This window comes from Anopheles maculipalpis, chromosome 2RL, assembly GCF_943734695.1.
Source record: "Anopheles maculipalpis chromosome 2RL, idAnoMacuDA_375_x, whole genome shotgun sequence".
Lineage (NCBI taxonomy): Eukaryota > Metazoa > Arthropoda > Insecta > Diptera > Culicidae > Anopheles > Anopheles maculipalpis.
In genome coordinates this window covers 64656654-64680619 of record NC_064871.1, presented here as the reverse complement: position 1 = coordinate 64680619, position 23966 = coordinate 64656654, and the positions used below count along the sequence as shown (strand labels likewise).

The following is a 23966-nucleotide window of genomic DNA, read 5'->3' as shown; positions in this document are numbered from 1 at the left end:
CGTGAGTTAGATCCTAATGTAGCTTTAGGACTCTTGAGTTCTGCTGATGGTGGGGCCGTCAACCACAACATCGAAATGCTGGCAACGAATTGGAGTATTCGCAACAAAGGGGGTTATCTTGGGAGCAAATTGTTAGTCTCCACGGTACGATGCTCCAAAGAGGTGCCAACCCCTTAGCAGACATAGAGAGGACAACTTTAAAACCATACCTGGCAGCAACAACATCGGCTGTGAATGCAACAACATCGGCTCACCCGGGATAAGGTGCACTTGAATTAAGGGAGAAGGAAATGTCTACCCTCCAAATAGGATATAAGTTAAATGAGTTGTAAAGCTAGATATAAGATTAGATTTTAAGGAATACGGAATTGGCGAAATTCCGATAATAGCAAAGCCATTGACCCAGAAATCACGTGTTTGTAGGTTAGAGTGGGGTGCCGCGTGTAAGTATATTCACTCCTTGCGCAGTGTACTACTTCTCTCACTAAGTGCCGTCCGGTAGGTTATCCTTACGTTACGTGTCATTCCTCTCCATCTCATTTGTTCTGTGTCTAACATGAAGGTAGAACCGAACGATGGATCGGAAACGTGTTTCAGTTCTGATCCAGAATTAACGGCGAAATAAAGGTGGGTTTTATCCCTCGAGAACTCATCGGCGTCCCCCGCTGTGGACCCGAAACCGAAAAGTACGGTATATCATGCATCCTATAAAAGGGTGTATGATGTTTTCTTTCTGCTCAGGAAGAATGATGCAAGATCGATCACAACATCAATCTATAAAAAATATCCAGAGGTCCTGGATGGGCACACTATTTTAACATACATCGAGTGACGTCTATATTATACAATTTAATAGTCATTGCTAGTCAAATGCTTTGCGGAACATAATTCACAAAGAGATAAAAATGAACATTTACTCCTAATACCAAGATCTACCGGAGGATGTCCAATGGTAAAGGCGACATCAGTGCTATTCTTCACACGGCATATCCTGGGATCAAATCTCATCCGAATTTTACCTCCGTGGTGATGAGTGAGTATCCAATTACGTGGTAGTGTAATAAACCATTCGATGATCGGTGTGGCTTAGTAGGTCTTTAATTCAATAAGAAGACCAAGAAAAGTGCCAAATATAAACCATGGATTGAAGATAGTGTATTGAAGTAAATAGTCTGTTATGGAAAACAGTTTCATTTAGCATTATTCCCTGCACACAGCTCGTTTATTCCATTCATGTAATCAACGAATCTTGATTTCTCATGCTACATGCTCTTACTTGTAATGTATCTTCCCCCATCATGGTATCTTTCTACAACAAATATAACTTGTTGCGACATGTAAACGAATTTCCCCGAAAAGCTCACAGCAAATGTTTGCTTTCAATTAAAAGGTTTGTTATTAACGAGGCAACAATGTTGCGACCATCGTCCGGGATTTTACCTCGCGGGTAATTAGCAAATTTGATAATTGATGCGTATCGAACCAAGGAAACATCTTTTGCGTCATTCTTGCTGCTATTTTATGTGTAATTATTATTGAACTATTAAGTTTGAATGCGAACCGATTTTATTATATTTTAATATTAGGTTCTCCGTTATGTGTGTGAGCGTAGAAAATCAATTTTTTATAACAAAACGCGACATTTTTCATAAATATCATCATATAATTATCAAAGCATTGTTTAGAAAAGACTATTCTTATAAGTTTCCCTTATTCTGGTTCATTCAGTTTTGATATGGCAGCCTTACAAAAAAATACAACTTTTACACCAAGTATTACAATTTACCAATGATTTATGGATGGCTGTTTCATTGAACTTTCTTGAATATTTGCATACATTGTAGGCTGACATAGTGCTCAATCGATTCAATACTCTGTTTAATATTAACCTCCACTGTAAATATTTACAACACCACAGCTCTGAAACCACACGCTCTGAATAAAATGTACTCTATTAGCCAACTAATAATCTCACATACTTTCACACTTTGAAACAGTCCAGCCATTATGTTGCTGGTGGTCTTGTGGTCTATTCATTATTTATTTGCGTTGCAAATAATCATTTTTACGATGATAAATCACGATACTGCAAACTAAAAAAAAACATTAAAATTATAATGCAGACTGGTAGGAAAAACTGCATGATGGATGTCATGTTTTTATGCTTTTCACATCACTGTTTACCATTCAACCAGGCAATAAATGTCGGAATAATGTGTATGTGTTATGGGTTAAACTATGATTTAACTCGTACCTATGAACATTGATTCATAGTAAAGCAATTCATTATGTACTCACAAGTACGCACACAACATCAACTTCGACATATGTTCTGATAAAGAGTGAGCTAACGAAAGGACAAGCGATTTCAATCGAAATTAAAGCGCCTGTCCATTTGCAACGTTTCGGAGAAGTCACACATAACTAAACAACGTGGTATCGATACCAGAAATATGTAAACATTCCTCGAAAAAAAATCTTATTTCTATCAACACACATCCTTTGAGTATTAGAGACTGCATTCGCCTCTTAGAAAGATATACTGAAAATTACATTAATTTATTTAATGATCTCTTGAAACCACACCTTTTGGTTGAGATTTCATTCAATTAATTTCCGAGAACCATTTGCATAACTTTGACTAGAGTTATTTGCAGTCATGGTCAGTCACACGAACCACACTAATTCGCATGTGTAATTTTAAATTTGCCCTCTCTTTGGCTTAACGACCTGCTTGGTCATGCCGACCTACTAATGGCGTACGAGACTGAATTGTCCGTCCGAAATTTGTAAGATTTGATCTCCGAACCAGGGCACCCAGCTTACTAATATTTAAATACTTGGCAAAACTTTTGTTCCTTTTTTGTTTATTATTCTCTGTCGAAGATTCTCAGAATGATGTAAAAAAATTTTAAGTTAGTTATAAACAGTAATTCAATTTAAGTACTGTTGATTACATTAATTATGCTTTAATAAATAAACAATACGCTGCAAACACTACCGGACTCGTGTTCAAATCCAATCTGGACCGTTCCGCCGTAGTGAGGAATGACTTGCAGCTACGTAGGACATATGAATGAAGCCTAGTGAGTCGTTCGATGGCTGGCGTGAGAGAGAGAGAAACAATAAATAACGTTGCATTTGTCATTTATTCGCCTCAACGTTCGCCACCTAACTGGCTTTCCAAACATTTCAACGCTTTTTTTCTCTTATCCAAATTAAAAGTGATTTAACGAGGCAGTGGATTTACATAATTTGATTGCTTTATCTATTAGCGATCGATTATCAAACTACGGCATGCCCCCAAAACAAATAATTGATACAAAATCAAAAACAAAATTTTAAGTGATAAAGCTATTGTTTTGACAGTACGGCGTGGAGCCGTCGTACTTAAAATAAATAAATAAAACGATTGGTTAAAGTACTACAAATAATATTCAGTACTATTTTTAATTTAAATCTTGATGTCAATATCAATGGCAGATCATTTAAAAAAATAAATATGTTAAAGCAATTTCAAAACTAAAACATTTATTTTTCTTCAAAGGGATTGTGTGGTTGTGATCCTTTTAGATGATAGATCTAAAACATACCTAAAAAAATTAATAATTTGGTCGGTCTGGTGAGATACTACGTTGGTACAGGTCTTTCATATGTTTGGACGGAGTATCGAATCCTATCCCTCATTATCGCTATACTAACTAACCCGTTACGGGAGAAAGTCAAGCAAACTTTAAAAAGCATGCCATAAAGAACGATTTCTAACAAATCGTCTATATTTGGCTAGGCAACTAAGGTTTCACTTAAGTTAAGCTAATTGATATACCCAAATATTGGAGGAACAGCCCTGATGACAACATATTATCAAATAATGTTTCGTAACACTGCAAACAGTTTTGCAGTAATCTCAGGCCGTTCTTTGGAACAGAATAAAATAATGTAAAACACAAATCATCACTCTAAACATAGTTAATTGTAAATTATGTCAGGAAAATTTAAAAAGTACATCGTAGAATAAAGTAAAGAAATGCTGCTCTCCCATTGGTTAACCTATTTTGCTTGATTGCCACAATTGCCTTAAAACATTCACCGCGTGATTTTCATCTATGTGGAACAATTATGTTCCACCTCGTAAAGCATAAAGATAAATTTGCAAGAGAATGACGAATAAAAATGCGGGAAAAAACATCTCCAACAAACTCTTGGAGCACTACTGAGGAAGATGCTAATTGTAGACAAGCGCTTAATGCTAATTAAAAACATACATCGTTTGGCTTTCAAGTGCGGTGCGTTCAGGTAGCTTTGTTAGCTTAATTGCGTAGCAAAAATATGTTTCACCCTCAACAGATATTCTATACTAAAAAATCAAAATCCCAATTTTTAAATATAGTTATATAGTTAATAAAGTTATATGTTTTAGTCCCATCCTAACTGGATTATTGGAACCATGATTATTCGATTAATGCAAGAATTACAACCATGTATTAAAAATGTCTTACTGCCAAATCATTGCACGCCACTTATTGGCACATCTCGGTGTATGTAATTCTCCAAAACAGTGTCATTGTAATTTTCAAATGACGCCTAACAGTGCTAAAAAATTTAATTCTTATAAAAATGCAAACAAGTATAGCAACCGGAAAACTGAGTCTTTGTAGCTTTCCATACCATCGCAATGGAATTTTTTACTCCGATGGATCGGCCTGGCCATATTGCTATCGCATAGGATTATTATTCTATCAATATTAATAAGTGATACCGTTCAACAAATCAAACGAATCTTATTTGGGATTCCTTTTCTTCGCCGGAAAAGGTATATAAATGTTAATTGAATGCGGCTTCTCAAAATTGGCTCCTGATATGCTGGGAAATTTATGATGCCTAGACCCACCAGCCTTGACTTCCTTGAAGTGAATTACTCTTGAGTTGATAATCAACACTGCGGCGTTAAATGGCAAGATTTTTTGTTTTTGGAATGAAATAATACATCCTTAAGTATAATAGCGAATAGCAATCAGAGTAAAGAATTTCAAGTAGAATAACAATTTTCTTCTTCTTCTTCTTGGCTTAACGACCTCTAAGGTCACGACGGCTATCCAATGGCTTACTAGACTGCCGATATACCACGTAGTTGGAACCCCGGTCCTGCCGTATAAAGACCGGCGACGTTGTCCTCTGCACCACCGGGCTGCCCCGGTGGATTAACAATCATTAACGACAAATGGAAAACAAACGAAAAACTTTACATCTTTATTTTTGATTATATTTCACGAAATAATAATTGAACCGTTACTCTAGATAAGATTAATTAATGTGACATTTTCTTATTTTTCATTCTGTTTGTTTTAAAAATATAGAAATGGCGCCCATTCAGCACAAATGACACACAGAACAAACAACAATAACATCCTCTTCGTTATCCTTTCTTTTTCTTAACAGGCTTATTGGCACCACGTAGTTGGATAATCAGTCCTCACTATTGGGGAAAGTTATAATTTGAACTCCGGTCCTGCCATGTAACGACCGATGACACTATTCTCTCAGACACCAGACCGCCTCTTGTCAATCAGAAATATTTCTCTTGTTTTCATTTCAAGTAAACCTATACACCAGCACTGCGTAGAGAATATGTTCGTCCTTCCCAATCTTACTCATGAACTTCCGCCTCCTCTAATGGCTGTGAAGAACGAGTTGCAGCAAACAAACAAAAAACTCCTGCAAACTTATCTCATTTTGCGGGTGCTATTTTGACAGTCTGGGTAAAATTAATTAGTCCTCTCAGAGAGTACTGGAACATCCAGCTGAAGCGAGGCACTAGGTGTAATTCATTTGCAAACTACGCAAAACGCCTACCACTGCTGTCTCACTCCGACAAAAGCACACGACTACAGATAGCGACTGTATACATGCTCACCTGTTAGTAGTTTACTGTGCCAGGGTTGAAAGATGGTTGCAAGCAACTTTTCTGTAAGGAAGGCTAACAGAAGACTCGAAAGTAAACAAACCACGGGTGTAAAATTTATTATGTTGTTGGTTCTTCTTTAATAGAAATCATCATAAGAGAGCATTTAAAGGTACGTAGAAGCTAGTACAAGAAGATAAAATAGTTTTTACTTAAAAAATCTTTGATAATAATTAAAATAAGTTTTATTTTATTTATAATTAATAATGACGGTCCAGTGCTGTATTGTCAACACCGCTTGTGTTGAATAAATTTTAATAAAGTTTTATATCTTTTACATATTTTAAGGATGGGTTTTTAATACAATGTTTTGCTCTTGTTCCTTTATAACGACATATATATCTTATATCATTATGCAATTGAATCAAAATACGATTTAAGCTCGGTTTTCTTTTCATTTCCCAAATCATAAGCCAAATATTACTCTGAAGCACGGATCAGCAATTTTTCTCATTCTGTATGAGAACAGCTTTACTCAACTGGAGCCAAATTGTCTCTGAATGATGAAAACTATTTTCATGGCGCCACTCGACTATGTAGGCCAAGTCCGAAACAGCATTGCTGTCTCAAGCTGCCAAATCTACATCTAGTTGTTGGATGCTATCCAAACTATTACATCAGCAATTTTGTTTTGGTTTAGTTAAATATTCCATGGCTGATTGAAACTTCTACGTAAAAGTGATGCCACTGCCACGTGTTTTACTTGAGAGAAAAAGAAAGCATAGATAACGGCGCCAGTTCTCATATGGCAGTTCCGGGATTCAAATCCCATCCGGGCCGTTCCTCCGTATTGAGGATTGACTATACAACTACATGGTATCGGCGGTCTAGTAAGTCATTAGATGAACGGCGTTGTTAAGTCAACAAATAAGAACATCTCCGTTGCTCAGGCTTAACAAGTTAAAAACTTGAATACTTAGCTTACATACTACTGGAAACGTACGCAAACTATTTCTGGGAGTTATTGATGAGTCAGTTACGGAAAGTAGATGTCAAGATATCAAAATAAAAAATATCTGCCAAATGGTTGACAGATTTCAATACATGAAGAAATGGCCTTACGTAGTGACACGAAATGGAATGTGCAGAGGAGGACGCGAGCGTAGGCGATCGACTGGGGATATACACGTTAAAGAAGGATAGGAAGAATGCATCATCAATATGATTGTAAAGTATGTTAGCAATAAAAAAAGCTTGTAATTGTGAGGAGCGTACTTATTTATTTATTTATAATTAATTATGACGGTCCAGTGCCGTATTGTTCACACCGCTTGTGTTGAAAAAAAAAAATACAATTATATTGATAAGGCATTTCCTCCTTATTCTTTGCCTTATCCCGGGCATACTCGGTTGTGGATGGTTGTGGTGATGGTGATGATGATGATGATGATGATGATGATGATGATGTAGTGGTGGATGTTGTGAATTTTGATGGTCCGGTTCTATTGCGGTGGCTATTGTGATGATGGTGGTTGGTTTCATCCGAATTCCGGCTATAGTGGTGATGTGGCTGTTCTATTGTTGACATTTGATGTTTGGTCTCGACTGTAACAAACAAATAAACATTGTTAAGACAGCACGAACATTTATTTGTCTGCATACAGTGTTCTTCAGTGCAGTCCAGCCATGACATTCCAAGCTCACTCTAGTCAACGTCCAATCAAAGGATGATCGACAAGCTCTATCCCGCAGCAGCGAAAGCGACTTCACTACTCCCGAGACTGAACCCGCCAACCACCCCGAACCCGACGCCAACATTGTCAAACTCAATGTGCCAAAACTGGACTGGAGTGGAGAACACTGCACTTTGAACAAAGCCTGCCTCCCTTTTACGGCAGTGTTGGAATCGCCCTCGAATGCTGTTGCCCAGTCATCGGATCACCCGTGGCACTACAAAAAATACACTTAAGACGTAGACAACAAAACATTTAACAAAAAAGGAATGGGGGAATACGAATAAGGATTGGAAGGATGCTTGGGATGTGGAATCATAGGACAAGACCGTTGTCTCTGGCGAATCGGAAGATGGTCCTCATGTAAGGGAGGTCCTTGGTAGCCAACACTTCTCTAATTTCTGTACCCGGTCGTCTGCCGATATTCTCGACTGCGCTCAACAAGGAGGGTCTTGCGGTTTCAAATTCCACGCAGGACCACAGAAGGTGATCCACATCGTGGAATCCGTCACCGCAGCCACACACTTTTGTCTGAGCCAGAGTTATACGCTGTAGATGAGCATTCAACGCAAAATGATTCGACATCAGTCGAGACATCATTCGTATGAATGCCCGGTCTACAGAGAGCCCATCGAACCAAGGCCGCAGGGACACTTGCGGAGAGATCGAGAAAAGAAAACGCCCGAGTTCATCCGCCTCCCACATGCTCTGCCAGCGAGACAGGAAAAGTTGCTGTGGGAAACGAAGGAACTCCTGGGCCGAGATCGGTCGGTCGTAAAAAGCGCCTTCTTTAACGCCTGTTTTGGCCAGTGAGTCTGCCTTTTCATTGCCGGGGATTCCACAATGAGAAGGGACCCAAATTAGCGAGATCTTATACGCCTTATCGAACATTGAGCCAAGCAGTTCAATGATTTTTATCGTGAGGAAATCCTGACTCTTAACAGCCTTCGGAGATCTCAGAGCTTCAATAGCACTAAGGCTATCAGTGAAGATGAAGTACTGGTCCGAAGGTCTCGCTGCTATCATGGATAGTGCGTACAAAATTGCGGCTAGCTCTGCGGTGTAAACACTACATGGCTGCCTCAATTTGAAAAATGCCTCGGTGAACTCGCTAAAAACACCGAAGCCAGTGCCCTCCTCAGAGGATGATCCATCAGTGTAGTACTGGCTTATTTGGTCTAAATGACCATACTTATTCATGAAAATGCCCGGAACTACCCTCGGGCGAAGATCATTAGGTATGGTCTTAATTTCCTCGCGCATCGAGGAATCTGTTTTTAAAATGGAACTGTAGTTCTCAGGAAGGGCAGCACGATTTAATGCCTGTGGAGCGCTAGGATGCACTTGTATGGCAACAAAATCTTCATAAATCTTGAGGATTTTGCTCTTAGAACCTGTCTCTATAAGCGCTTCAAAATTTTCTATTATCAAGGGATTTGATACTGAACAACGGACTAGAAGGCGAAGCGACAGCATTTCAAAACGTAGTTTGAGCGGCATCACTCCGGTCATCACTTCTAGGGACATGTTGTGTGTGGATTTCATGCTCCCTAGTGCGAGTCTAAGACAGCGGTACTGTAGCCTTTCTAGCTTGAGTATCAACGTATTGGATGCCCAATGGAAGCATATGCTTCCGTATTCCAATACGGATAGTACCGTTGTCTTATACAGTCTCAGGACGTCTGATGGATGTGCGCCCCACCAGAATCCTGTGACTGTCCTTAGAAAGTTGATTCTCTTACTGCATTTTTGCACCAGACGGGTGAAGTGAGTACTCCAGTTTAGCCTAGAATTGAACCATACACCAAGGTATCGAAAATTGTCGGTAATTGATATCTTTTCACCATACAGAAAGACATCAATTTTCGGGTCATATAGCCTTTTCTCCCTGTTTTTTCCCGTGTCGCTAAAAGGAGAAAAGACTACCATCTCAGTTTTCGTAGCAGAGAACTTGATACCAAGGTTTTCAGACCACTCGGAAAGATTATCCAGAGTGGTTTGTAAAGCCAGTTGTATTTCGTCGGCGTCTCTGCTTGCAACAGATATAACGCCGTCGTCTGCCAATTGTCTAAGACTGCAGTTTGGCGCTAGACAAGAGTCTATCTCACTAACATAAAAGTTATACAACAGGGGGCTCAAGCAGGACCCTTGTGCTAGTCCATGGAAGCTGGTTCGTTTTAGCTGCACGTGACCATTGTTGAAATTCATAACTTTTTCCGACAAAAGGTTGAATAATAAGTTATTCAACTTTGGTCCCAGGCCCGCATTTTCTAACTTTTGACTCAGTTTGTATGGAGAAACTGAGTCAAATGCCCCCTGTATGTCAAGGAAGATAGACCCCATGTTCTGCTTGCGTGCACGGGCAAGCTCTATTTCAGTCACCAAAAGCGCTAAGCAGTCATTAGTACCCCTGGCTTTACGAAAACCAAACTGGGTATCTGATAGAAGGTTGTTTTTTTCCAACCATTCTTCTAACCGTAAGAGAATCATCCTTTCAAGGAGTTTCCTCAGACACGAAAGTAGCGATATCGGCCGATATGAATCGTGTCTTGATGGCGGTTTGCCAGGCTTCAAAATAGTGACAACTTTCACTTCTCTCCATTCTTGCGGGACGCTGTTGAACTCCAACATATTGTTGAAGATTCTTAACAGACGTTTCTTGCCCATGTCGGGAAGATTTTGCAGCAGTTTGCTGTTGATCTGATCCAGGCCTGGGGAAGAATTTTTGCTTGAAAGAAGAGCAAGCGATAGCTCAACCATAGTGAACGGTGAGTCCATGATAGGGTCACTGCCAGGCGCATTTTGTGCAAAGTTTTGCGCAGGAACGAAATCGGGGCAAAGCTTGTGGGCAAAATCATTCAACCACTCGCCAGAAAAGCTTTCGCTCTCGTTAGTGTTATTGCTGTTTCGCATCCTTCTAGCCATCCTCCAAAGTGAATTAAGTGAAGCGGAAGGGTCTAGGTTATTGACGTATCTACGCCAATAGCCCTTTTTCTTCGCCTTCAACAGGTTTTTGCACGATCTCTCCAGTCCTTTATATTTTTCATATAAAGACCTTGAGCCCGTGTCCCGGAATGCTTTAAACGCCTCCCGCTTCTTATTAAAAGCCGCTTGGCAATCCTTGTCCCACCAAGGAGTGGGAGGTTTTTTGAATGTCCTTGCTTGGTGGGAGCGCCTTGTTTGGGCCTCAAGAGCGCACTTGTTTATAATTGAAACAAGTTTTTCGTACTCCTGAACTGGAGACAAATCTTCCAAGTCAAGAGAAAGCGAAGCGGCTACTAATTCACCGTATCTTGTCCAGTCGATGTTCCTCGTTAAGTCACATTTAACGGGGATTCCACCTACTGGACATCCTCCCTTGATGTAGGAAATTTCTATCGGCAAGTGATCACTGCCGATAGGGTCCTGGATCACCTTCCAACTAAAATCCAGGGCCATCGCTGATGGACATAGAGACAGGTCCAGTGCACTCGCCCTACTCTTAGGTGTCTGCATCCTAGTTGCCTCTCCTGAGTTGAGAATTGAAAACCCAAATCTGTCGCAGATGTCTCGGATAATAGGAGCGCGAATGTCATCCTTATCGCAGCCCCAGTCGACTCCGTGAGAGTTGAAATCTCCCAGGATCAAAAGTGGTCCAGGCAAGACCACTGCTAAATTTCCAAGATCCTCTTTGAACTTTTCAATTTTTTCCTTTTCATTGTTGGCTATCGGGGGGATATAAATTGAGGTAATTGTCACGTGAAGATCGCCAAGTTTTGCCTTGACTGCGACAGTTTCGATAATATCTTGTCTAGGGGTGGGTATTCTGGTGAAAGTGTGACTCTTTCGAACACCAATCAGTACCCCTCCACCCCTTGTAATGCGATCTTCACGGATTATATTATATCCGGGGAAGGTAAGATTAATGTCTTCCGATAGCCAAGTTTCACAGAGGGCGAACACATCACAGTTGTGCTCGCCCACTAATGCTTTAAAGGAGTCTAGCTTACCAAGCAAACTCCTACAGTTCCACTGTATGATGGTGGGAATCGGAGGAATTAATCGTCCAATCGGACCATCATGCTTAAGCATGGCCATTGGGCCAGCCACTGTTTGATCATCCCCTTCAGGAAAGGAAGGGCCCAAGTAGCGATCATGTGCAGGTGCTGCGGGAGGTTCAGGGTCATGAGGAGGGACTCTAGGATCTCGGAAAGGGACGGGGTAGGGGTTTTCGGACAACCCCCGATTGGAAAAGCCAAGCTTTCCAGAGGGGCTTCGGTCCGGGGGGATCGCTTCTTCTTGGGCTCCTTCCTGGCAGATTGAGGAGCGGGAGCAGAAGGATCAGCGTCTCGAGTTGGGACTGAGGATGTTGCTTTAGCAAGACGCTGTTGTGCCAAAGGTTTACTTTTTTTTTTTAGGACCTTCCGTTGTATCTTTTTGTATGATACTCTGGTCTTAGCTGATCTCAATGGCACCTGTTCGGATGCAGTTGGGTTGGACTCGCCATTTGCAGCTGTATCCAAAACTGCAAAAGGGTTCGACGCGTTCGCACCTTTAAGGGCGTCGCTATAAGAGCCGCGTGCCCTCTCAGCTACCGTTTTTGTCTGTTCCCTTTGCAATTTACGGTACACCGGGCACAAGGCTACCTCATGCCAGTCTTCCCGACAATGCGAGCATTTTTGAGAAGGGGCTTTGCACTCCTCGGTGGCATGCGCCCCTCTGCATTTTCCGCAGCATATTTTGCGAGTGCAAAACGGATCGGCATGTCCGATCCGACTGCACTTCGAACAGGTGGCCACCCTTGGCACGTATGGCCGGTCGATCGGTATCCGGAGACCTTCAATAATGAGGGCCTGCGGAAGAACCGTACCCTCAAACGTGATCCTGATTGAGGAGGTCGGAACATATTTTTTCCCCTCCTTCGCTGAGGCGTCAAGCTTAAAAAGCTTTTTTGCCTCGAGCACTTTTGCTTTTGGCGTACCTGGGGCTTGAAAAGCGCCCACGCCATATTTAACTATATCCTCTTCAGGATATTCGAAGTCCTGGATCACGCCGGACACTTCAACCAGACTACCGGGGATATAAACCCGGTAGTGCTCCGTAAACTCTGGATCAGCCGCAATGACGTTGGCTTGAGCCCGGTCCTTTGCGGTAACCCTGATCTTATTTGGACGCATCCGAAACACATCGGCAACGCCCGGGTACTTCTTAAACAGCGATGCCGCGATCGTCCTCACATCGAGCTGTTTTGTTCGTGGCATAAAATAGACAACCGGCTTACCCTCCCACGACGGCGGGTAAGCACGCGCTCGGTGTTCCGATAGCGGCTCGTTGGATGCTACCAGCGGGGCACTTTTTGCCACCTGGGTATTCTTTGCCAAAGTGGCACCACTACATGCGGCCTTCGATGTCGAAGGCCTTTCGTCGATCGCTATTTTTTTTGCCGCTGGCGCAGCCTTAGGGCGCCCAGGCTTTCGTTTTACCTCCCTGCAAGAATCATTCTCCCGATCCGAATCAGAGACATCCTGCTCTACCGCCATGGTAGAGCCGGGGACAACGGTGCGTATAGGGAAGGATAACACTTACCGTGACACACGATGCTCAAATAGACAAACTCACTCACAGACACACACACACACAGTAGGACTGCTACAAGCGCCGATCGATGCGATAACGCTGCGTCGATACGCTTGCTTATCGCTTGCAACGATCAGCAGCAACGATACACACACTCACACCAAAAGAACACACGTCGATCGCTACTCGCTCGATGGAAGTAACGGTACACTCTCCGTACGAATACAGGAGAAAGGCGGAGACACCGATAAGTGCGTACGGGTAATCGCGTTGACTACGCATTCGCACTCGAGAACAACAACCACTATCTGCCGTATGCGAAAAAGACAAAGACGCTTCCGAGCGGGATACGTCCTCTCACTACGGAAGCTGGAGGCAGACTCCTGAGGAGCGTACTTCTTGGTTAACAATTTCTAGCATTTGCCAGCGAATAGCATATAAGGGCATAGGGAAATCAGAGTGCCAAAGCAATGATTTTATAGTATGGTACATGAATTTTTTTTCTCATCATTCAAAGCTTTTGACAATGTGTGATGTTCACCGGCGAGCCGAGGTTTAGCGAGCCCTAATCATGTAGGCATATCCGAGATTTGATATCTGAGGATTTCCTTAAAACTAAAAGTAGAACACACAATAACAATAAAACACTTGAAATGAAGATTCGTGAAACAATGTTCAAATGTATGTGTATCTTAAAACATTAAAACTAATTTAGCTGCAATTTAATTAAACTTATAGATCCCTGAAAGGGGTTCATAAAGTCAGGCAATCTTTAAAAAAACAAACAAACAAACAGAAAATAATGTTAGGATATTGGTGAATACGGCATATTTGTATAATGAACTTACATATGATATAGTAGTTGAGATTTGATTTGGTAAAGAAAATGGGGTAACCATTACTATGACTAAATCAACGAGCACTGAGTTGACTATATCTGGTTTGGCCCGGTCACCTAACTGACATGCAACCGTGTGCATGATTTTTTTTTTTATTCATAAAGGACGGCCAGGCCGTATTGCTTACAACAAACTTAAAAGTAAGATACTCCTTTCATCTTTGCTGGGAGACATCAATGTCGTATTCGAGCTGTTAAGGTCTGTCGTCATGTGAATAAGTTAACACATTAAAACTTTTGTTACTATCCTAATTTGAGAGAGAGAGAGTGATTTTTTGACGATCACGTCATAAGTCCGAAGCTAACGGCATCTCACGGAATGCGGCCACTAATCAGTTAGAGCCGTGATAAGTACAGGTTGGCTCACGAAGGCAAAATATTCATCATAATACGAGCAAACTTAATTTTTAAGGAAATAACCCGTAGATCGCTTTCAGCCTATGAATAAAATGGTTCACATTTACAGAACAAAATAAACACCTACGCAACTATGTAATTATACGCACAAAGCTTGCGTTTTAGAAAAAAAATTTATTTCCTAAATTCATGCGCGTCTTCCACGGAGCTGAAACAAATTACAGCTGATTTATCGTTCTTCGATCATTCCTAAGCTTGGCCCTAACATCTTCCCTAAAGTTGCCCACTCGGCGTATTCGGCCTGCGCGTGCCCGCGTTAGTTCGTTCCATTGCTATGCGCTTACTGGTGGTGAGGTTGATGCCAGGTGCACGAGTCCACGTGGCGGTTTCCGATGTGAACGAAGTCGGGTGCGCGTGTCCACGTGGTGATTCCGTATTTCTTAACTATATATTGAATTATCAGATGACCAATCCAGCCCATTTGGAATATCTAGGATTGCCACATCAATGGTAGTGGTACTCAAGTAATTACTTCACATCATACTACGCAGTTGCAATGCAAGGAAAAGAATGTAAGCAAGAAATACAATTAATAACGTCCACTGTCGAATAGGTCATAATCATTCGAATATTGCGGAAGTATTGGAGCAAGAAGTTCAGATTCTCCCGTTTTTGTTCAGTAAATATGTTGAATATTACTCAGTAAGGCGCAACCGAGTCGGATTATTGGACAAGCGGGGCATGGCATCAGTTGAAACGCGAGGTCAATAAAATTAGATAGATAGTCAATCCAAGGAAGACACAACTTCTGTAACAGTGACAAAATTCGGCTAGAAAGCTGGGCATCAGGTAAAAGCTCGACGTCATAGCGGTGAGCTACAATCGTAGCTTCAGATTAAAACCTATGCAGTGAAATCGCATTGTACAGGAGTACCTTGCCCGCTACTATCTCATTTGTACCTCATTCATTTTTGTATTACTTGTTTTCCTTTTAGTAAAGAAGAAAGAACTTACATTTTCAGTATACTTTTCATGCACTACTAACTCATTCTCTTTCATTCAAAATCACAATCGATGTGTTATATATACCATTTCAAGAAACACATCTAACGGCGGTCTATACACCTTTTCCTGTCTCAAGTTTAACTAAACGTCAACCAGCACGCACAAAGAGAACTCCTTTTTGTAAAACGAATGATATATTTTTACTGCCCGTCACTGGCGTTTGGGCAACGTCTGCCAAATAGCGCTTGCTGTGCTATTTTACTTGAGTGATAAATCTCAATATGCAAAACATTACTCACCATAAATAGTAAGCATAATGATAATCATGGTGGCACATTTATCTTGATATGAACTATTACACTAGCTTAATCTTTCACAATTTTGGCAACGTATCTGGATTCAACGGGATATTCAAATTTATTCGATGGGTCATTGATAACTTCTTTGCATCAAGATTGAGTTAAAAAACTTTGTTTAAATGGAAGTATTCTAGCAATTCGAAATTAATTGAATTTTTCAGCTACATGACGACTGTTGTCTTCTAATCAAGTTAAAATAACAATCATATATGAATATGTCGGAAAACTATGCTTAGATAGTTTTCCGACAAGTCCTTTATCTCTCTTAAATTTTGTATTTATTAATTATTTATTATTTAGCAATACGGCCTGGCCGTCCCTTATGAATAAAAAAAATAAAAATTATTATTTATAAATTTAATTATTTATATATTCTAAGGGGTTTGTAATGTAAATACTGTTAGCAGTAGTAGTAGTAGTCTAAAAGTGATAATTCATAAATATGTTTACGCCATGTACAGATGCACGTATATGGCTAAACGCACCCAAGCGTCGAACACATGCTATCGCTAGAAGATCACGATTAGAACTGCAAACCAAGGCAATAAATTCATCCGAAAAAGGACATTATACTACACTTCGTATATCCAAGCATCACAAAATTCATCCGTCGGCTGATTTGCAAATGATACGAGTGTTGTTCGGATATCTTCAGGACGGATGAACGTTTTGATTGTGCTCGTTCACATAATAGTCCATGAGGCTCCTAGGTTAATGTTTTATTCACTCTAACTTTTACTTTTAGTTCAATTTGTATAGAAGCCGGTACAACAAACTGATCCTGCTAATGGTTTATTGATACGTCGAACACGTTGTGTTAGTCTTGAGTGATTAAAATGGAATTTTATCGACACCATTTGTTCAAATGTCATTAAGTGGAAGTCAGCAGCAAGGAGAAGTTAAATAATTTATTATTCTAAAATAAAAATTGAATGAATAGTCGGATCAAAAGATTGCAATATTTTTTGCATACAACACCCTTGTAAAGTCATTGATAATAAACTGAAAAAAATAACAATAACATTAATTAAACTTAAGAATGCAAAGAAACAATAAATGATATTTCCAAATACAACCATCTCCCGTCGCAAGTTTCCAGTTTGTTGTACAAATGAGAATGAATTTGAATATATTTATTAGTTTCTGCGCAACATATAAACAATTCCTTCCAATGTTGTTCGTTCAGAAAGCACCAAGTTCCGCTTGCAGTGTCAGCAAGGATGCTTACCCACATACGTGCGCTTTGCGAAAAGTTCAAAATAGCTTCCTCACCCAACAATTTCCGCAGATGTGTCTTTACTTTTGTGCAACTGTAAATGCGCTCCAAAAATCTTCCTCCCGTTCGGTATCTCCGTAACAGGAAGGTAAGTTCAATATGTCCACCAATACTAGCACCACATAGAAAATCTCAGCGAAAACTTTCTCCTTTTGCACCGACGATTGCAATCAGACACATCGGGGCACAATATCCTTAAACAAGCCGGGCTTACCATCGGTCGACATTATTGGCTCGTGCAAAACGTGCAATGCAAATCTGTGACAACAGGTTGAAAACGGCGTTACCCGACCTAGCATGTATGCGTGTTGGTGAAATGCGCAAAAACATTCAGAAGTTTATTCTATCTACAGTGTTTCATAATTTTGGTATATTTTAACAACCGTGGTTTAAAAATTCAGACGATTCACATACCTGTCATGTAACTATGCTCAGAGCTGCTGCACTGCATGTTCACCGAATGCGTAGCACATAAAATAATTAAATTTCTTTAGTGTGATGTTCAAAAGTGACGCGTCGAGGACGCGGGGCACTCAACATGATTCATTATTTTTACATGAAAGTTTGAAATTTGCTTTTCAGTAACTTTGTAACGCACTCTCGACGTTTCATTTAATTGCTTTTGCATTTTATCGAATTTAAGCCCTCAAGGCTTTTCTTTTGTAATATTGATGTCCGTTTGCTGTTTGGAGTATCATCGAAATGAACTCCAAAAACAACAATGGAACAAACTCATCCGAAGTATATCCGGAACCAGTTGAAGAACAGCATCAGATTGATCCAACCAATAGCAATGACAAATTTAATCACAAATTTCCTTTAGTGTTCATACTTCCATTGAGGTCTAACCTGTGTAAGTTGATATAATTGTTAGTACTTTTTCTTACTCTTTTTGGTTCACCGTTTCTGGCTTCCTCTGACTTGATCCATGGAGGAGCGTTATGGATGGGAATTTATACTCGTTACCGCCGTGTTAAGTATCGCCGTCGCTCTCAACTTGCCCGCCACCAACATATAAACTTAAAAAATAGACAAGAAATGGTGTATGCGAAACACAAGCTTTCTCATGGAACGTGAGACGCTGCTAAGTTGGTCGTTCTGTTGCACGATAGAATAAAATTCAATTACTGTAGGTGCAAAACATCCCGACCACAGAAGCAGTTCATGTTAGTTTACCGAAACCTTGCTCAATTCAATATGTTCCGTGAGTATTGCATAGTTATCCCAAGAAGCTTTATGAATTTTTACCCTTGTTTGTTGTAGTCGGGATATATTACTCATGATTACCTTCACTGCTTATGTCCGAAGTGAGGAAGTAAAGACCCAATAACGGAACTTCAATTATATTTCTTTTTAACTTACATGTTGTCCACGATGGTGATATGGACAAAGAACTAAAATTTTTAAAAATAAAAAGGGAATAATACAAAATAAGATCATTAATTACTAGTAAAAAAGACTGTGTTATACGTAATATTTTTATATTTTAAAACATCATACTTCCAGCATTAGCAATATGTTACTAGAAGAACTAATTATTCCGAAATTAAAAGCTGGCTGGAGAACAAATTACATGAGGTTTGGCCTCTAATAACTGCAACCATGAACTGCACTACAACTGTGCCAGAGCAATACAACATCATTGGACCATCGTGATATATGCCCTCTGTCTCCGTGACTGACTGTGTGACTGTCACAACCCATATGACATGTAAGTCATATGCCTCTCTGCCATCTGAAGTGCTGTGTACAGCTGTAATGTGAATCGTGTAACAGCTTACCAACTAATGGAGTATCAAACGATTCATATAAGGGAAAAATAACCCAAAAAATTGGCAACATTAAGCACCTTTCAATTTATACAACACTGACATTGCTTGGAATGGTGCGACAAAGGTGTTTCGAAGCAAAATTGAAAAACCAATCTGTCATCGAACATTTATCAATCCACACGTGTAAAAATTACTTACCTAGAACCATTCTCCAAGAAGCAGCTATTCTTGTTGATTTCTAGGTAGATATTACTTTACAATCTAAACCCACGAGAGCTAAGTTTATTATATTGTCAATATATTTCCTATACCGGATATACAGAGAAACTTTGTCCTAATCAAAAGCAATGATTTATTGGACTATTAAAAAATCCTCTAAAGAAATCATTGGTATCTCATTGGTGCCTCACTCATGAACTATTAAGCGCGGTTAATTAATAGTCGCTAGCAATTAAGCGAGAAGAACCTAAACAATTTGATGAACTCCTATCTCTAAATTAGCTCTCCATAAACAATATTAATCGTTTTCATTTTAGCTCTGGTTTACACTTTCATTAGTTTGTTCGAAGACAACAGCAACGAAGACCAGGTTTAATTGGATACAAATTGTGGAAGTATTTCAAATTCTTCCGTCGGTTCACTCTAGTCGGTAGAGTGAGGAATCAGATTGTCAACTGATCGACATGATTATAATCATTCCGAAGTTTATTTGCTTAAAATCAACGTAAATTAATTTAAAATCATCGAATCCCTGTAGGAAGCATATTCTTACATTGTCATGAACATATGCATGAGATCGTAAGCATCTCTGAGAACTAAATAATATCAAAATGTATTCTTGATATTATACGTCTTGCTTATGATATTGACAAAATGGACGTCTTTAAATTCCTTGCTCTGTGATTTATTTTATTTATTTATTTATTTATTTTTTTCGTAAGAATGGCCTGGCCGTATTGACTTATTAATACCACGTAGAGAGTTAAGTCAGTCCTCTCTACGTGGGGACGGTCCGGATGGGATTTAAACCCCGGTCCTGCCGTTTGAAGACCGGCGCCGCTATGTGATTTAAGAATTTTTACAATATTGAGACTGGATGGAACTTAAATATTTCAAATATTTCAAACATATCTTCTCCTCATTATTTTTTGGGTCTCCTACCTCAAGAGGTTTTGGAAAACCATGTATGGCTTTCCTTAAAGTAAAATTACACGTGACTTAAAAGTCAGTCCTGCGTTCGGAGAGACGGTCTGAACGTATGCTGATGCTAAAGATATTCGGAACATTAATTTTAAATTACGATTTACACCCATATTTTCTGAGGTCTCTATATGTCTGTCTCTCTCGTCTTGGCTGAAAGACAAACTAACTACTACATACGAATTGTGGTCACGTGGCCAACGTCGGAACTCACTACCTTCAAAACGGTACAGACGGGATTTGAACTCCAGTCCTGCCGTGTGAAATCGCTGTCATCTACCACCGATCTCAACATATAAATTGATATTTTTTCTTAGTCAGTTCTATAATAATATTTATTATTATTTATCGTCACCGCTTGTGATGACTGAAACAATGCACATTGTCGGAACATTAAATTATGTGCGTTTTTTTTTTACTAAACCTTTCAATTATTTCCTCCCTTGAGGTTTAAAGGCGAAAAAAAAAGATACATAACCGTCGACCATCGTTCACATTTTTCAACTAGCATGAAAGCTCGCTATTAGCACACATAAAGACTGCATCACTTGATGCGATGGAATGCAAATGCGCACAAACGTTCCCAGCGTACGCTTGTTTGATGAAGAATTGCAAAACCGCTGGATACTTTGGCCGAATAAGAGCATCTTACCCTTGCTCGGTGATATCGCTAACACAGCTCGGAGGAACCGACCACAGCACATACCAATTTCATCACCGTAATGTACCTGGGACGCAGCTGGCAAAACGTGACGTCCATTGGTGTGAACACATTTCTTACCATCATATTTCACCGGTATAACATGGATACACTCAATACCTGTGGATCCTTCTGGACTGGAATACGTTCAAAAGGGTACCTCGCTGAAAACAGTTAACATTTTTTCTTTTTTCCATCGTCGGTATTTTGGGTGCAATGAAAAAACGCCCACTGTTTCTGCATAAGGTAGACTTCCTGAAACAATTAGAGCGATATTTTCAATGCACCGATAGGCACGAAACTAATCAACAAACAATCACCTTGCACGCGCAGTACAATACTTTGGAAATGGGTCCTTATCAGTGGATGCATAGTTAGATAAATTGAACTGAATGCAAAATGTTAGACTTTAAGTTCCAAAAAATACTTACGAAACAGCTCGAAAACTGAACTTTAATAATAGCTCAACTAATTTAACTAGAAACATAGCTCTTATAACTCATGTCTTCTACACGAATATTAATCATTTCTAGAGTTTCCAACAACTCCAATAAATCATTTTTGCTCTGTTTTTAACCTTATCATGAATTAACTACATTCAAACACGTACATTAATCACCCGCATTTTGTGAACTGTTCAATTAGTTGCATACCGGAACACAACTAAAGCACACCATGTAAACGTCATTGTTTCTCAACACTCGGTCAACCAGGTGTGTGGTTTTACATTCATTCAACAGTCCAGCGGCACTAACAATAAATCGATTGAATGGTATTGAAACAATGGCCGGTCAAACGCATGGCTTTTCGGAAAACTGTGTGTAGTGATGCGGTTGTAGTGAGAAAATTCCGACACATGCGATGCAGCAATATTCGTCCTATAAGACAGTGAGTACCTATTGTGTTGGACACACATGTCGATATGACCACATGGAAATGCCACAGATGTTTAAAGCTGGCTTCGAAGTTGAAATTTTAAAAGCCATTGCTCAATTAGGTCCGAATGATTTTTCTGTTTTGCTCATACCATTTTCATTGATCGGTTTCTTAAAACAATCGCACATAATTAAGTCCATAGGTGTAATACAAAAAGCTTTTAACGTATAATTTATTTAACCCCATTTGTTGTGTGGAATTCCATCTACCGCATATCAATTGAAAGCAAATTGCAGGTACGATTCCTCCGAATGGAAAGCTACGAAAATTGGTTCTGGACTATTTCATCTGTATCATTCAAAACAGGACGTTGGGATGAACGACAGGAGGATGCTTTACTTTGTGAACTTCTTCTTTTTCTTCTTCTTAGCTTAACGACCTTCTTTGGTCACGGCAGCCATCGAATGGGTTACTAGACTTGAAGATACCATGTAGCATATCTGCTAAACATCTCACTAGAGTATACATTATTTCGCATACAACAAGCCTTACGTAGCATTCTACGGTGAGCGGAAATTCACCAATTTAACAAATAACCTGCATTAGCCAAGAGCGTGAGAAATGTACATTCAGCTATTTTATGTATATATATGTACGCGCACGCCTTAACATGAACATTCAAACACTTACCAGCGCACCCGGCTAGCGAGCGACGCAATGCAATATGATATCAGTTCAAAACAACCAGCGAGTCTAGACAGTGGTCAGCAACACAAAACAACAAAACACAAACAAGTAACTTCATGCATAGCAAGCATATAGATCCAACGACGAATGATATCCGACACATTTCTTGCAAGTGCAGCAATCAATCGCACCGTGACACATTTTATGCTTACGTTAATATTTGTATACTAAATGCAATAGCAATAAGAACAACCACTAATAATTAATATTGGTTACAAAAACGACCAAAAACTATTGTAAGATTGGGTATAAATAAAGCGGTCTTGGAAGCCTTCAGGGACACCACACAGACAGACAGGCAGAGAGAAGGTACAACAAGCTAAACCTTGCGTTCAATTCTTTCTAGAGGTATGAGTGTCCCCCTACCCAAGGTAAGGCCTCAAACCTCCAACATGCCTGTAAGGGATATTCCTTCTGAACATCCAAAGTCGCCTGGCCGACTTGCTCCGCCGATGAGCATCGAGAGTCCCCCTACCAAAGGTAAGGCCTCGATGTCTCCAACTTTCCTGTAAGGAAGATTCTCATCTAGAATCTTCAGACTGCCTGGACAGTCAGATGAAAGAAAGATATTGGTCCGCACAGTTAGCAATCATGTTGTTCTGTTCTCGTCGCGATTATAAGTCCGAGTTTCTTCTCCACCACATGGCGACAGTGAATCTCTTCTTCCCACCACATGGCGACTGAGAATACAAATATTCTTCTTCCCACCACAACCATATAGTCAGTCCTCACTATGGCGGAACAGTCCGGATGGGATTTGAACCCCGGACCAACTGTCTGAAAATCGGCACCGCTGTCGTCACTACCACCAGGCCACCCCTTATTAAGTGAACTACATAGATGTTAAAAATTAATACAATAGGAAATAGACAGTAGGAGCACTCCATGAGGTGCGCTGGAAAGGAGTAACGGAGCGTCCCTACCGCAGTGATTGACGGATTCAGTCGGACCTATAGAGAAGCAAACGTCGACTCAGATCATTTTCTGGTAATGGTTAAGTTACACCAACTACTTTGCGTCGTCATTAAGCTACGTTTTCAGCCTACACCAATGCTCAACATAGATCGTCTGAGGTAAGCTGATGTGACGAGGGGCTTCGTATACGCGCTTGGGGAAGCGCTGCCGGACACCACCACCGACCAGGTGATGTACCTCAATTACCACTGGCGTATGGTGGAGCAAGCCATCAGCAACACAACCGAGTGAACAATTGACCACGTGACACGTAACCAGAGGAAGGAATGGTTTGATGATGAGTCCAGGCGGCCACTATCCGAGAAGAACGCAGCTCGTACTCGCATGCTCCAGCGCGAGACCCGGCAGAATGTGAAACACTACAGACGACTGAGGAGGCAGCAGTCAGCAGCGGACGAGCAACTGATGCAGCAGTTATCCCAGTCGGGGGAAACTCGCAAGTTCTACAGGATGTTGAATGCGGCACGGGGCAGTTGTACTCCCATGATCGCTATGTGCCGCAGCGAGGAAGGAGATATCCTGTCGCACGAGCGAGAGGTGATCAACAGATTGAAGTGCTACTTCGACAGACACCTTAACGGAGCAGATGAAGGAGCATAACGATGACGAG

At 40.4% G+C, this 23966-nt stretch overlaps 2 protein-coding genes across 5 annotated transcripts in view; both read right to left on the bottom strand.

Moving 5' to 3' along the window:
* Positions 1 to 11842, bottom strand: part of LOC126567374 (uncharacterized) — an 81972-nt gene extending 70130 nt beyond the window's left edge. The window contains exon 1 of the mRNA XM_050223599.1: positions 10721 to 11842. Within this exon, the coding sequence (XP_050079556.1) occupies positions 10721 to 11712 (992 nt within the window). The 5' untranslated portion in view covers positions 11713 to 11842. The remainder of the gene's footprint in view (positions 1 to 10720) is intronic.
* LOC126556023 (eukaryotic translation initiation factor 2D) overlaps positions 1 to 23966 on the bottom strand; it is a 526420-nt gene that overhangs the window by 411561 nt on the left and 90893 nt on the right. The gene's annotated exons all lie outside the window — the stretch shown is intronic.